Source organism: Ptychodera flava, unplaced genomic scaffold, assembly GCF_041260155.1.
Source record: "Ptychodera flava strain L36383 unplaced genomic scaffold, AS_Pfla_20210202 Scaffold_28__1_contigs__length_4768798_pilon, whole genome shotgun sequence".
NCBI classification, from domain to species: Eukaryota; Metazoa; Hemichordata; class Enteropneusta; family Ptychoderidae; genus Ptychodera; species Ptychodera flava.
In genome coordinates, this window is record NW_027248350.1 from 4723936 (window position 1) to 4738540 (window position 14605).

A 14605-nucleotide genomic window follows, 5' to 3' on the forward strand; every position below is an offset into this window, starting at 1 on the left:
TACAGATGTTTGTGTAATCTTTGCATGGGAGTTGTTGATAATAGACTCAAATATTTTCAAATGACTGAAAAGACACTCCTGACAATTTCGCTTACACATCATAGCTTTCATGACACACTAACACATGCACACACACAGGGAAAGAGTGAAAATAAAATAATGACATGGACTGTTCAATGCAGCTGTCATTTTGGGCTACAAATCAGTTCATCCATTTCAATTGTGCTCTAGTGTAACATTTATTTTCATAATTTCTCGACAATGTATGTGAAGAGAATGGCAATCAGAATATTCAGGCTGGTAATATGGGAGATGACTAAATCTAGTAAAATAATGACATCATGAGAAAAAACCTTCTGCACAAGCTCTGTGGGTATTCTTGATTAACATGACAAAATGGGATGGTACCTCATATTTGCTTTCAAATAAACAACCTGCATATTTGTATACAGTGCGCATTCAGTTTGTGACTAAGTCATCCTCATCCCTGGTTGTAATCCGGTAAAACAGCATTTTTTTTTTCAGCGGGGATTATAAACCTACAATGTTTGTTTCGGCCTAGATTTGCATGATGAATTGTTTGTAAAAACATTTCAAAGAATGTAACAAAGAAATAAATATTTCTGTTAGGTGTATTTTAGATAAAACTCCATTCTTTGATCTACTGCTTTGGTCCATGACAACAACACCAATTAGAGTTATTGTCATTTCTATGAATGAGAGTTATAACAGAAAACAATAGGTTATGACAGCTTTGTGACCTTTGACCTCGCCAAACCGGATCGGAAATCTATGTTGCGATCGAAGCAAATTAATAAAATGGCCTGATATGAACACTTTTTCTGTAAAGCAGTTCCCAAATGAGAACGTCACTACTGATTATGTTCACACGTGCAAGGCAAACCGTACAGCCCGACGAACAATTCTAGCGCAACCGGCATGTCCGTCAACATCCTTCACAACAGGACTTCGCTGGTAAGAAAAAAACCGTTGAACTTTGACCTATATGCACATGACTGGAGTCACCTGACGCCCTGCGTCCCACGAATGCCGTTCTTATCTTTTGACATGGTGCGTTGAATTTTGGGGCGTTTCTTTCAAGTAACGAAATGTCGGGAAATTTTCCTATCTTCTATCGATCTTTATCATTAAAAATGACATCTTACATGTAACTTAACTGAAAGACAGTTCTATTACTAACGTACGAGGCGAAAAATGATTCAATCGTATCAAAGTCAAATCGACGTCTTGCTACGCACATGACTTTGTTACTTACTTTAAAATGTCGCCCAAACCCGATATCTTTGAGGTGTATTTGCAATAAAAGAAAGAGACACACCAAGGACAAGTATCAAGCCTGTACATGCATAGGGTTTGAGTAAATATGGACGGCTTTACTCCAAAACATGAAAATACCACGGTCTTCACGCTAAAACACGTACACACTCAAACTGAGTCCAGCTACGTTTCCAGCGCATGCGCAGTTATGTAAGTCGAATATTTATCGCGATGCTCTACGGTCAAATTCTGCAGCTACCCAGGTATTTAAAGGCGGAGCCTCCCTTTAAAAGGGCGCCAACCTATGGCGGCGTTCATTGAGTAAGTGGACACCAAACAGGTACTATGAGGGCACACGCTCCAGAAAATGCCCCTTTTTAGTTTTTTCCTACTGCAAAAACGTTGACAGACTGCCAAGCGGTTAGCACAAAGCTGCTGCTGATCAAACCCTGTGGTTATATTCAAATTCTAACTTGACTGGACGATGTTTTTTAAGGAAATTCTAGTTCGGTGCAGTGGAATAAATGACCGTTGGCAATTTGAACCGACCGTCAATCAAACGGTTATATAAGCTCTGTTTGCAGGATTAGCAAAAGGTGACAAAAGATTGAGATCAGTTTGTGTAATTAATGTTATAGAAATCAAACATCGTACTGGCCATGTGTTTGACTGGGAGGAGAACTCCACTAATGCGAGAACCTGGGATTGAAAAGTGCGGCTTTAAGAGTGCCGAAAATGGAAGAGTGAGGGGCCAAAGTGCGGGACACGCAGAGTGTAATAAATTGGACTCTGCGGGAATTCCCGCACACTGTAAGATATGGGATGTGCGGGACTTTATTGTACGGGTGAAGTACATAGTAGCGGGGGTTGGCAATGTTTGTGACCACGGACGGGTGTTGAAAATAAATGATCGGGCGATAGCAGCACTCGTTAATTTGAATGACTGATCCCGAGTCTGAGCATAGACCCTCGTTTCTCGATGGTCTATGGTCTGACCGAGACTCGGGAAGTTATAACTTTATTGTACGATGAAACGGAATATTAAAATTATTAATCGTAAACACGGAGATAATTTATGTAAACAACGTGTACCAGGTGAATGCCAAGATACTCAGCGTGAATCTTGTCAGAATTTACCCCAAAATATGCTATTGCGTTTGTTTATTCTTGCCTTTATTATAACTTCTCGTGCGGGGTACCGTCAATTGTAGGGTTAGCGATAGTGCACGGGATTTTACGAGAGATTTTCAAAAATCGTAATTTTTATCAAAAGTATGGATTTTTATGAGCATACTTCTATACCACCGTGTTCCTGAATGAAAAAGAGAACGTGTGGCCAGAAAACAGCGTCTCTTTGCGATCTGTGTTCGAGAACGGGGCGATACAAAATTTGAGCGTAAATGGCAACCTGAATTGTTTTTACTATATAGTAGTAACTAGAAAGTAAGTTCGCGTTGACCTTGACGCGTCCCCAAACTGAAATTTGACCCTAAAATTTACATTTGAAAATAAAGGTCGTGATTTCATAACAATGGGCGGGAAAATGCGCAAATCAGAACGTCATTGGCTGGAAGGCGTTCCACATATTAATGAGATGCAAATTTTTATGCTAATGAACACCTCCTCAAAATGTCTTCTGATTGATCCTCATTGGCACACCCTTTCTGGATAATAAAGAAATGCTGTGTTTTTATCAAGACTTACTTGCTCTGGTATGACTACCAGATATCATCTAGAAAATAAAAGTGAAATAAATCATCTGCACCTCTTTGATTCATCAAAACCACTGTAAAAAGTAGCCAAAGTTGTGACTATCTTCATGGGAAATTAACTGTACCTTCATCCCACTCCATGTAGTTGATACACAGAATAGAATACTGAAAATATTTGTCAATCCCAGCTGATCAAGCTTTAACTCTTATCTCAATTTTTGATCGTTTATTTACTTTTCAGTGTCCATACTGCCATAGAGATAAGATGCATCTGCAGGATTGTGTGGGTGAAAGAGGATTTTGCCTCATACGTGGAGAGAATGATGAGATGAAGCTTGACAGAGGACATGGTTACTATTTTCAGGTTCAGGCACAGATTCACATAATGGAAGCTGAATATTGTGATTTCATTGTGTGGAATGAAAATGATATCTTCATAGAGAGAATAATTCCAGATAATGATTTTTGGTCTCACTCAGTACCAAAGGCTGAATATTTTTATCGAGGCTGCATACTGCCCGAGGTTTTGGGACGTTATTTTACAAAATCAATAATTTAAATCAGTATAATAAGCCCAACAATTGCAATAAGAGAGTTTTCCACATTATTTATATTTACTGTTCACTAAAGGAAATTAAAATATAGTTCCTATTGCTATCATTTTTGTGACCTGATATTTTTCAAAGTTCTTTATATCCATGTTCATGAACAATATTGAAATAAATAACATTTGATACCACTCATACTTAGCATTCATTGAATGGTTTATTAGAATTGAAACTGTCCTGGTAAGGATAATAAAATAACATGAAATTTACAGTACAATCTGCTCATTTTTCTCATTACTTATGAGCACAGTGACAATTATATCACATATGAATATATATATATATATATATATATATATATATATATATATATATATATATATATATATATATAAATTTTATCACAAATATACTTATGCTATAATAAATAATGTATAAATAATTTGATTAAAATTTAGCAATAAAAATCTCACATATATTTATGAAACCATCCATCATTTGTACATGTTTCACTTTTTAAAATGAGTGTATAAGTCTTGAAACCTAAATCTACACGCAAAATATTGTTCTCCTAGGCATTTTTTTTTTAATCATAAACTTTCCTTACTTCCACAAACAGTCCATGAAACTATGGCAATGCTACTCTGAGGGAACTATTGACTCTGATAAGTTTGTTAAAGCACAACATATAACCCCAATTTTATCAATAATACTCAGTGACTGCCCTGGTTTTCTTAACATGTATTGTATTGGAAGTGCTTTACTCTGCATCACTTGATATTTTCTTCGAACTAACCCAATTACTCTTTCAACATGAATACGTACATTTGCAATTTTTCTAGTTTTTTCAACTTCATATGGAGACAACTGCTGTTTCCCCCTTGTGAAGGCAGGGATTTGTAATGAAGCACAATAAAATCCAACACTTTCTTCAATACTGAACCCACGGTCAGCCAGGATAATGTCACCAGGCAAAAGATTTCTCAATATTCCACATTGCTCAGTAATTTCCTTATCAGTAGCCCTACCACCCCATGCCTTAGAAATAAATGTAACCAATCCATTTGGTGCTATGCCAATGAGAAATTTTACAGTATTGTGGTGTTTGTAATTTGACCATGTTTGAGCTCGAGCTAATAAGTTTGATGGTCTTTCAATAAATACTTCAAAACAATCAATTATAACAGACACCTTGTGTCCAAAGGCCTTCCTGAAGTCCATAGGCATTGTATTCCTAAGGATTTCCCTGTCTGGCCACTCAATTAGTAATCTCAACCTGATATAAAACACATCAATCCATTTATGCCATATTCTTGATGCAGTCATCAATGAGATGCCAAATCTATATGCTAAATCCTGCAAGGAAAGATTTAACCGAAGTCTCATAAACACCAATATCATTTGTTCAAATTTTCCCAATACAGAACGATGTGTATGATTTATATAAGATTCACATAAATTAAATATTTGCATTAGAACTAAAAAATTAGGAAGGCCAGTATAGAATTTAGTTTTTTCATTATTTGCCTGGAACGCTTTTTGATCTAGTTTAGTGTCCGATACTTTGTCTCTCAAATTATATAATTCAGCATTTACTTTCATAAAATCTTCTCTCATCATATCAAGTTGACAGCCGGTAAGTTCAGTCTGACAGCCGACACTGACACATTTGGGAGTACCATTTCCTGTAATAAAACAAAACAGAAAATACAAAGTTCATATAAAATAGGCTTTCAGCAAAACTTTGATTCTATATTTACTTTCAAAATTCAGCCATTATCATGGTAGTTAATAAGGTACCAAGATATTCTACCAAGATATTCATATATTTATGACACACCTGTCAGAGGCTATCTTCATCCCATGCCATGCGAGCAATCATATCTACTGTGTAATGATATATTTTTCATTGATCCTAGTTTTTGAAAAATACCAGCCCTCAGGTCCCCCCCCCCATTCATTCATGATTCTGTCAATACCACAATGTACCCACATAGACAAAAGAATATATATGACCGTTGTAAACATCATTTATCAGACATTTTTACAACAAACATGTTTAATGCTTTTATAATCATACTGGATTTGTATTTTACAAAAAAAACTACAATTTTAAACGAGATCAATGAAGGTACCTTTTTGAGATATTGATGTACCACCAGTTATGTTGTTTGTTATGTTCTGAAGACTATTCTCCAATCTCAACCTCTTATGAAATTCGAGTAGTGTCTTGGCTCCTTCTACATGTCGTCTCTTCATATCACGATGTTTCAGTCTACATTCTCTCTCTCTACCATTTCTCTGTGGAGTACTCTCCGTTTCTGACCAAGTGTGAGATTGACAGTTGGTGCCCAATCGACGTCATTTTCCTCAAATAGTTTACTAGGAAACCTACAATAAAGTAATCATTTACTTGTCAGACACTGCTGAAGGACTGAAATACAAATGTAGAAATTACTACTAAGATGGGTTCGAACGTGCTACAACTAGTAGCATGCATTTATCAAGTAAATAAATCAGAGTGACCTTGACATTTGTAAAGCTCGCGCTACATTGTTTCAAAATGTAAACATAACAAACTTGTGCGAAGTGCACGCGTACTGGTTAAAATCAACAATCTGGTCTAAAATATGTATATGTGAAATTTACCGAAAAGATAAAAAACATGACTGTGAGTAAAATCAAAGAACATGGTGTCATTCACATACCTTTTACGAAGTGGTCACTACAAACACGAGCGTGAGGAGAAACAACTTCTTTACTGTGTAACGGTAATGACAGATTTCCTAACCATCTCTCACGGCGTCGTTTACTTATCTCCTTGACTTTCGAGCCCTTGTGCACAACTTCCTTTGGTATCCTAAAGAATCTCTTACTAACATCCCTATTTGATCGATTTTTGCACCCGTGAACATAACAAGTGTCAGGCATTTTGCGTGGTTACTGAGTACGTACATGGCGTACCGCAGAGGCCTGCGTACGTACGTCGTCTGCATTTGCCCGTCAGCTGGGTAGCCGTTATACCATGTGACCGGATGTGACGTCATTTGATATCAAAGTATATGGGCTGTCGAGACTGACTATGTACTATTTAATGATATTTCCTGAGCCTCTCAGAAGATCGCCAAATAAACTAACTGGGGTATTCATGGTTTGTTTGCCCGTCCGAAGAGTGGAACAAAGAAAATCGCTGGTTTCCAGACCGGTGTGTGTAGCGACCGTGTTGACATCTAGGAGGTAAGTACCCTCTTTAATATTTCGTGTTTTTTTGTATGAATTGTGTAATATAGTGATAGCTTCCGACCCCTGGCCCCAAGACCTAAACCACAGTGCCTAAAACCCAGTACAGTAGTCAGCAAGGATTAAACTCGTTGCAGTTTTTACTCACATTTTCGTCATGCAGCTGACCTGCATGTACAATTTCTGGCTCTCTCCAATCTCAATTCGAAGGTGAAATCATTTAGGTGACACAACCTTCATTGAAATCTTAGGTCTTTGACATTCGGATCCGATAGTGATGCGAGTATCTGGAGTTCCCTTCGTGTGGCCACCTCTCCGCCCACACACAAAAATCGTCGAGGAGAGTTGCGGGCTACAGAACTGCAGCAACTGTCTATCAATATATGTACGAAATTAAAAGTCTAACTTGTCGGGTTTTTTTTGCGGATTTCACAACATAAACTGTATATTTGGGGATCATCTGAAGTGTGTGTTTTTTCCATAGTTGATGTTGAAACATCAAGGATCAGGTTAGCCCTGCGTACGATGCTGTGTGTTCCGCTACAGCTAATAGCCCCGCTCACCACACGGGGCTATTAGCTGTAGCGGAACACACAGCATCGTACGCAGGGCTAGGATCAGGTATGATGCGATGATGTCCACGGTTATTACATGATGTGTATGCGATAGTATACACACAACACGCCGGTCATTTTGAAGCGGCAAATTTACGATCGCTACCAATTTGAATCGTTTGTGTTACGAAATTTAATTATAGAGTTCTTTCTTGGGATATTTTGCAATCAATGTGATTTCATAATTTGGTGCTCCGGACTCGCAGCGCTGGGTTTGGCATGGCGGGAAAGTCAGCGCGCTGTGAACAATATGCCCCGGTACACGATGTCAAAGTCATGGTGCGAAATGTACGTGTGTCATATCTGGTAATAAGAGAAAACGGCCCCACGATCGATCGTCGGACATCGAGCATGTCGAGCGCACCGACACGTAAATAGTCTCGATGGGAAGCCAGCTTGTACCCGGAAGAGAAAAGGAACGTAATCAATCCAACGCTCGCGAAGGCAGGATGTGTTCGGTGATAAGAAATTAATTCGTCGAGGGGAAATGTGCGCCAAAATGCGGTCCTACTAAATATACTGCCCAGCGCTGCCCGGCACGAAATACGAGAGTCGGTTATCATAGGAAGACCAAATCTACATACCACGACCACTTACTCTTATCAAAAACCTAAAAAGCGAAAACTGAAGCCCCAAAATGTCGATTTACTGGTCAATAGTTTCGTCGTTCGTAAGCTCAGGCTGCCCGGCACTGTCAGTCGCTAACCGGCAACACTAGAGCACTGCCCGGCACGAAATAAGCGCGTCGGTTATCATACGAAGTCTATATCACAGCCCTATATGTACCACAGACTACTTAAAAATGTGAGCGTCTTCATCTCATTGACGGTATTTTTGCTAAATGGGTTGAAGGGGCCTTGAAAATTTTTTTATCCTCCACGGGAGGGGGGGGGGGGGTCTGATATTTTTGCTGGTTAGTGAGGGGGGATTTGAAAAAAAATATGACTAAAATCCAAATTCCCCTAGTCCCCCCCCCCCAATCACATTTTTTTGTGAATGCAGCCTTAATACCCTTGTTTAGTAAAAAACCCATAGTACCCAAATCATGAAAAGTTATTTTGGGTGTCGCTTTCTATCAAAGTATATTTCATATTCTTGACCGCGGACATCCGGGAACTTGCGGATTTTTACGTCATTTTTGCGTCACACTGCCGTGAGAACAAATATTGAAGTGTGGATTTTTCAACATTTACAACAGTATTCAAAGTTTCAACATTATGTCAATGATAAACACTAAGTTCTGTACTTTGTCACATAATTTCTGCATTGTTCACTGTCCTGTACAGTCAAATCCCACTTCAAATCCCATTTCACCTCACTCGCGTGTGTGAGGTGAAAGTGACGTCACTCCGCGGTCAAGAATACACATTACTCCAAATCCTCCCCGTCCGCAAAAATCAGAGTTCATATTTGCCGCATTTTGGTCATGTGACATGAAGTCACGTGAGGCCTTCACATCCAGTCAATGTTGAGTCTCCCAACTCCTCCACATGTGCAGTGACCCGAAAGTGTCTCCAGCTATGGTTTAACATTGCGTTGCCGGTAGCTGCAAAATCACAAGTCCGAGTGGATTAACCCAAACAAAGTCCGGGACGGATTGTACTTACGGGAAAATGTCTTGCATGGTACAGCCCAGTTACGTTTGTCATGCCGAATACGATTACGAGTGTGAGGAGAAACTGTGTACGAGACAAGTCGGGCCCCCGGCTGCAACGAACCTGCCCCCCACTTTCCCGGCCCAACAACTCGACTCGGCTCTCGCGGTTGATGACTTAAGGTAAATAATTAGTTAAACATACTTCTGTCCTACACGTATGTTTTACTTCGACGGTTTACAGGTTCTGTGTGCCATGCAAAGACGCTCGATTGATTTTGCAAGCGTACACACGTACGCTTTCTGCAGCCAAACTCTGACGTCTGCATGTAAACAAAAGATGGCAGCAGCAGCACAACAGTGCTCGGTGGCAGGTGACGTGCAGCTAGTAAATTCCGATCCGATTCTGCTAACTGGAACGACTTCTGGTGAAGATAAACCGAAAAAGAATGATATCTACGACAGTTAGATTTTCACTTGGTGAAATTTTGAGACTGCGGCCATGGTCACCGGGGTTCAGCTGGGGGCGGAAGGTAAACAGGGTCATGTCAACGGGCAAACTACAGAAACTACCGTCACATATTTTTCATCTTGCATGTAGAAAGTTACAGAAATAGAAAAGACAAGGTTTGCAATCTTGATTGTCAAAAAAAATAAAATAAAAGCGATCATTATGACGTTTTGACTATTGAAAGCGGGGCCGTTTTGACCATTACAGGTGGTGCCGTTTTGACTGAGGAACCGTTTTACTGGTGTAACCTGACCGGGAAATGCGGGGTCGCGTTCGTGTTGGGATTTGTTTTGTTCGTAGCTTCTGTCGTTTGCTGTGAACTTCTCCCGTCCGTGTTTGTCACAGCGGGTTTGTTCGTTCACGCCGCGCCATGCCAACACTCTCACACAGGTTTACGTGTTTCTGTACACACACTATTTCAACACGGGACGATATTTGTTGCTGTGTATTCGATTTAAAGGGGAACGATACCCAAAAATTTTGGTGTTCATCAATGAAAATGGAAAACTGGTGCGAAATCCGTATTTGTTATTCACTTTCACCCAATATTAGAGAGTTCAAGCAGGGCTTACGAGAACGAGACGAGAACGACAACGCTCATGTGACGTCATCATTCCATGCTGCGCGTCATCAAAACTTGTGGAACGCTACACCCTGTTTCTCGTCACTGAGTCGTTTTTTACGTGAAATAGGCAAGTTTCTCGTTATCAATTACGAGAGCATTTTTAGGCATGATTTTGACAACGTTATTCATTAATACTTTTCTGAATTATTCTGTGATATAAAAATCATTCAATTCCTGTAAAAAGAAGCCAATTCGATGTAAAGAAAAGGCGTACGAAGTGTTTCAAGGGGAGTGATGAACGGCAGGAAGTCGATCGATGACGATAGCAGACGACTCACTCGTATGTGAACACATCGCTAACGTTAAAACTGTGTTTTTGTCCGATTTTCTTGAACTACGCTTATCAAAGATTGTAATTTTATTGCTGGATAAACTATTCGAAATTTTCAGTGTCAGGTTGTACTGAAATGTTTACCCTTTATTTGCCGTGTTCTGCTTAATCGCTTATTGCACACCCGTGAACGAGTCGCTGACGAGAGGACGCGTTCGAACGCCACTCGTTCTCGTCTCGTTCTCGTAAGCCCTGCTTAAACTCTCTATTAGCGCGATGGCGACGCTTTAAAAACCTTTGTTTTTAGGCTATAGTGACGTCAGCGACTAGGGAAGCCCTACAAGTGCCAGTGCAGTGCACAAGCATGTTGCTGAAAAGATCAGCCTAAATTTTCTGTTTCTCTAAACTGTCCAGGCTGACTCTGCATTGAATTCAATGGGTGCTTCCACCCACTGAATTTTACACCATTACAAACGAAATGCGCACTTTCTTTCTGCGCTTTGAGTAAATTTTTGAGGACACCACCCAGCTTAAAATGCGCAATTTGCGTAATCTCGCAGTCGAGAGAAAACACTGAACATATCACAGACTGTACCGCTGCTGGAGTTGAAACTGCACTGATTGACTTTTTGATTAGAAAGAGAATAAACTATACGGACACATAAAAATACTCCATGTTGCTGTCATGAATACCAGTAATAAAAAATGACCACTTTATCATTACCTTGGTGTTATGTTTTGCAGTTACAAAATGAGGTAGTGTTCCTTAAAAAATCAACAAAAGGGTAGAATGACAAATTTTTACAATTCTTTTCTCAAAACAAGGAATGAGAAAATACTAGTATTCTTGTGATATAAATTGGGACCCCCATATTTTGATACAGGACCCCCATTTTCTAAAACCAGGAGTCCCAGGGACTCCCAAAAGTGAAAAGTGATGTAAAACCCTGTGAATGAGTCATTTAAAGTTACAAACTTCCTAAGGCAATTGATACCATTGATTTTATTGTTTTTAATAGGTTTGGAAATCAGCTTAAGATTGAAATGTCTTGCAAGCCACGTGTAATGGTAAGTATATTAACTTTCTATAATGGAAATTTTGTTCATAAAATATGGCAAACATATTTGCAGTTTTTAGCTCACATTTGGCACGCCATTGTGAGTCTGTCTGTCAGGATATAAAACTTGAGAACCACAACACCTACACCTACATTTGGTTTTCAGTCTGTAACTGATGCATGACAAACAATTTCTTTCGGGGGAGAGGGGGCAAGAGAGGGGAAAGAGGAATGATACTTTGTGGTCTACACAGATAAAACATCATTGCAGACATTAGTGGTTTATTTAGACAAAGCAATGTCGAGTCCAACACTGCAGTTTACAGTATCTTCACAGGTCTTTTGAAGTAAGGTATTAAAATAAAATACTTTTCAAACAAACCAAGGTTTAACTTATTATAAATGCACGTTTTCTTTTTTTAAATAAATGTCCCAATCAAGTTATTTCTCCTGAGTGCTACATTTGTATACTTGATTTCTCGATGAAACATAACCCGGGATGACTACATTTTTTACCTCCACTAGCACAGATAATGATCAACAGCATAAATCCCAATGACATGTACACTGTAAAATATAGCCTGAATTTGACAGGGTTATGATTGAAAAACTGTTTGTAACCACTGTTTCTCGACTTACATTAAGAATGCAGGACAAGAAACAGACCTATTCAAACTAAGAATTCTCTGACAAATACTGAAATGTGTACCCCTATAAACTATATACTGTTGGAAAGCCTTAAGGTATGTGGCAACTCCGCTATGTTCACATAACCGTCATTGTTTACATAAGAATCAGGTGACAGGGAATTTAAATACCCTTTCAAAACTCAGTTTTCCCCACTTTTTAGCTCCGCTGTCAGCGACGCGGAGCTTATGAGATAGGTGGACTGTCCGGCGTCTGTCCGTCCGTCCGTCGTCTGTCAACATTTTTTTCAAAAATCTTCAAATTGTGCTGATATATGCAGGATAGGATTTTTGGGGCAAATTTTGCCATTTTTGGTAAAAAATATTTCAAAAATCTTCTTTTCTGAAACCACTGGTCTAATTGCTTTAAAATTTTGTACGCAGGTTCCTGGGGGTGACCTCTGTCAAGTTTGTCCATTTTGTGGTGAAATATGCATATTTGTATTTTTGGTGCAATTTTTTCGCATTTTTGGTCAAAAATCATTTTCACTGAAACCACTTGTCAGATTTCTTTCAAATTTGGTGTGCAGGTTCCTAGGAATGACATAAGTAACATATAGTCAAATTGTGCTGGTATACAAATGTATGGAGGATTTGATTTTTCGGGCAAATTTTGCCATTTTTTGTCAAAATTATTTCAAAAATCTTCTTCTTTGAAACCACAGGTCCAATGACTGAAATTTTATGTACATGTTCCTAGGGATGACCTTAGCCAAGTTTTGTTTAAATATTGGTGAAATTTGCATTACTGTAGTTTTGGGGCAATTTTTCTGTTTTTTTTTTTTGTCAAAAATCTTTTTTTCTGATTTCTTTCAAATTTGGTGTGCAGGTTCCTAAGGATGATATAAATAACATGTAGTCATATTGTTCTGATATATGGAGGATTGGATATTTTTGGGAAAATTTTGCCATTTTGGTCAGTTTTTTACCAAAAAACATCTCTGGAACACTGGTCCAATTGCTTTAAAATTTTGTATGCAGGTTCCTACAGATAACCTTAGCCAAGTTTGTTCAAATTGCAGTGAAATTTGCATATTTCTTTTTGGGGGCAATTTTTCCTGTTTTGGTCAAAAATCATTTTTTCGGAAACTGCTTGTCAGATTTCTTTCAAATCTGGTGTGCAGGTTTCTACTGATTTAATTAGTAATATGTAATCAAATTGTTCCAATATAAAACATGTCAAGATCTCCAAACATCTAAAAGTTGCTTGAAATACATCTCAGTCAGGTGGCAAACATTCAGATTGTCATCTCAACCTGCATATAGTTCCTGCTAGCCAGTTCATTTCTGCAACTGATTACAGCGGTATGATTGGGTATGATTCAATTTTCCTGATTGAAAATTGATCAGAGGCTTGCATCAGAGATCCGAGATACACTTTTTGAAGCATATGTCAACATTTATCACATAAATTTCTGTCAGAAATCTTACAGCATTACCACAGGAAGAGGGGAAAACTGCTTGTTGGTAGAGGTTTTGAATTTTTTGTCACGTGATCCTTATGCAAATAATGATGACGAAATGTGCGCAGCTAAGGTGCCATGTATCTAAGCTTTCCAACAGTATACAGTTTATATGGGTTCCTATCTCAGTATTTGTCAGAGAATTTATAGTTGGAAAGGGTCTGTTTCTTGTCGTGGAACCTTAAATATTTCCAAGATTTTTGCGAGAAACAACAATCGCTTGTTACATATTACTACGTGTGCAATGCGGAAACACAGAATTGCCAAGGATTCAGATTCAGAGCATGTATTGAGCAGTTTTTGTCATGAATGGGCAATTTTGGCTCACATTTGGTATGCCAATGTGAGCTTATCATATAAGGTGAATGATGGCGTCTGTATGTATGTGTGTAAATTGTGTGTGCGTGCGTGCGTATGTATGTCCGTCAACATCAAAAACTCCAGAACCGCAGCATGTCTCAGCTTGATATTTGGTGTGTACATGCATCCTGGGCTGTAGATGGGATTTTGTACAAATGAAGGTGATTTTGCCCAAATTATGCAAATGAGCTTCAAAAATGTGAAAAATGGTAAAAAATTAATAACTCAAGAACCACTGTTCAGATTGCTTTGAAAATTAATATGCAAGTACCTTACATGTAGGTGGCCCTCAAACAGACTAATGTATTTTGTGAAGACATCTTGAATTTTCTATTTTTGCTGAATTTTGTGGTTATTTTCATTATTTTTGGTAAAAATTCATCTTCTCTGAAATGGCTGGCCCAATTTCTCTCAAATTTGGTTTGATGTTTGTAAGGGTGTTACCCTTCACATGTGTAAATATCACAACAAAATTGGCAAAATTAATCTTTTGGGGAAATTTTTATCATTTACAGTGTTTTCTTCAAAGCGCTTAACCGACAGCTTTGCTATTTGATATGAAAGTACCCTGGGATGTTATTAGATAAATTTTATGCTTGAAATGTTGGGAAACCCCAAAATTTGTATTTTTTGGCAATTTTCCAG

The 14605-nt window shown here is 38.6% G+C and overlaps 2 protein-coding genes across 2 annotated transcripts in view; one reads left to right on the forward strand and one right to left on the reverse strand.

The window, feature by feature from the left end:
* Positions 1–3980: 3980 nt before the first annotated feature.
* LOC139127009 (uncharacterized) lies at positions 3981–5877 on the reverse strand. The gene is made up of 2 exons (XM_070692939.1): positions 5674–5877; positions 3981–5223 (listed from the first exon to the last, which is right to left on the reverse strand). The coding sequence occupies exons 1-2, from the start codon at positions 5795–5797 to the stop codon at positions 4178–4180; spliced, it is 1170 nt and encodes a 389-aa protein (XP_070549040.1). The 5' UTR covers positions 5798–5877; the 3' UTR covers positions 3981–4177.
* A 2967-nt stretch (positions 5878–8844) lies between these two features.
* The window catches only part of LOC139127076 (breast cancer type 1 susceptibility protein homolog), a 35731-nt gene continuing 29970 nt past the window's right edge, over positions 8845–14605 (forward strand). Inside the window, exons 1-2 of the mRNA XM_070692999.1 lie at positions 8845–9169; positions 11413–11461. The gene's annotated coding sequence lies outside the window, so the exon portion shown is untranslated. The remainder of the gene's footprint in view (positions 9170–11412; positions 11462–14605) is intronic.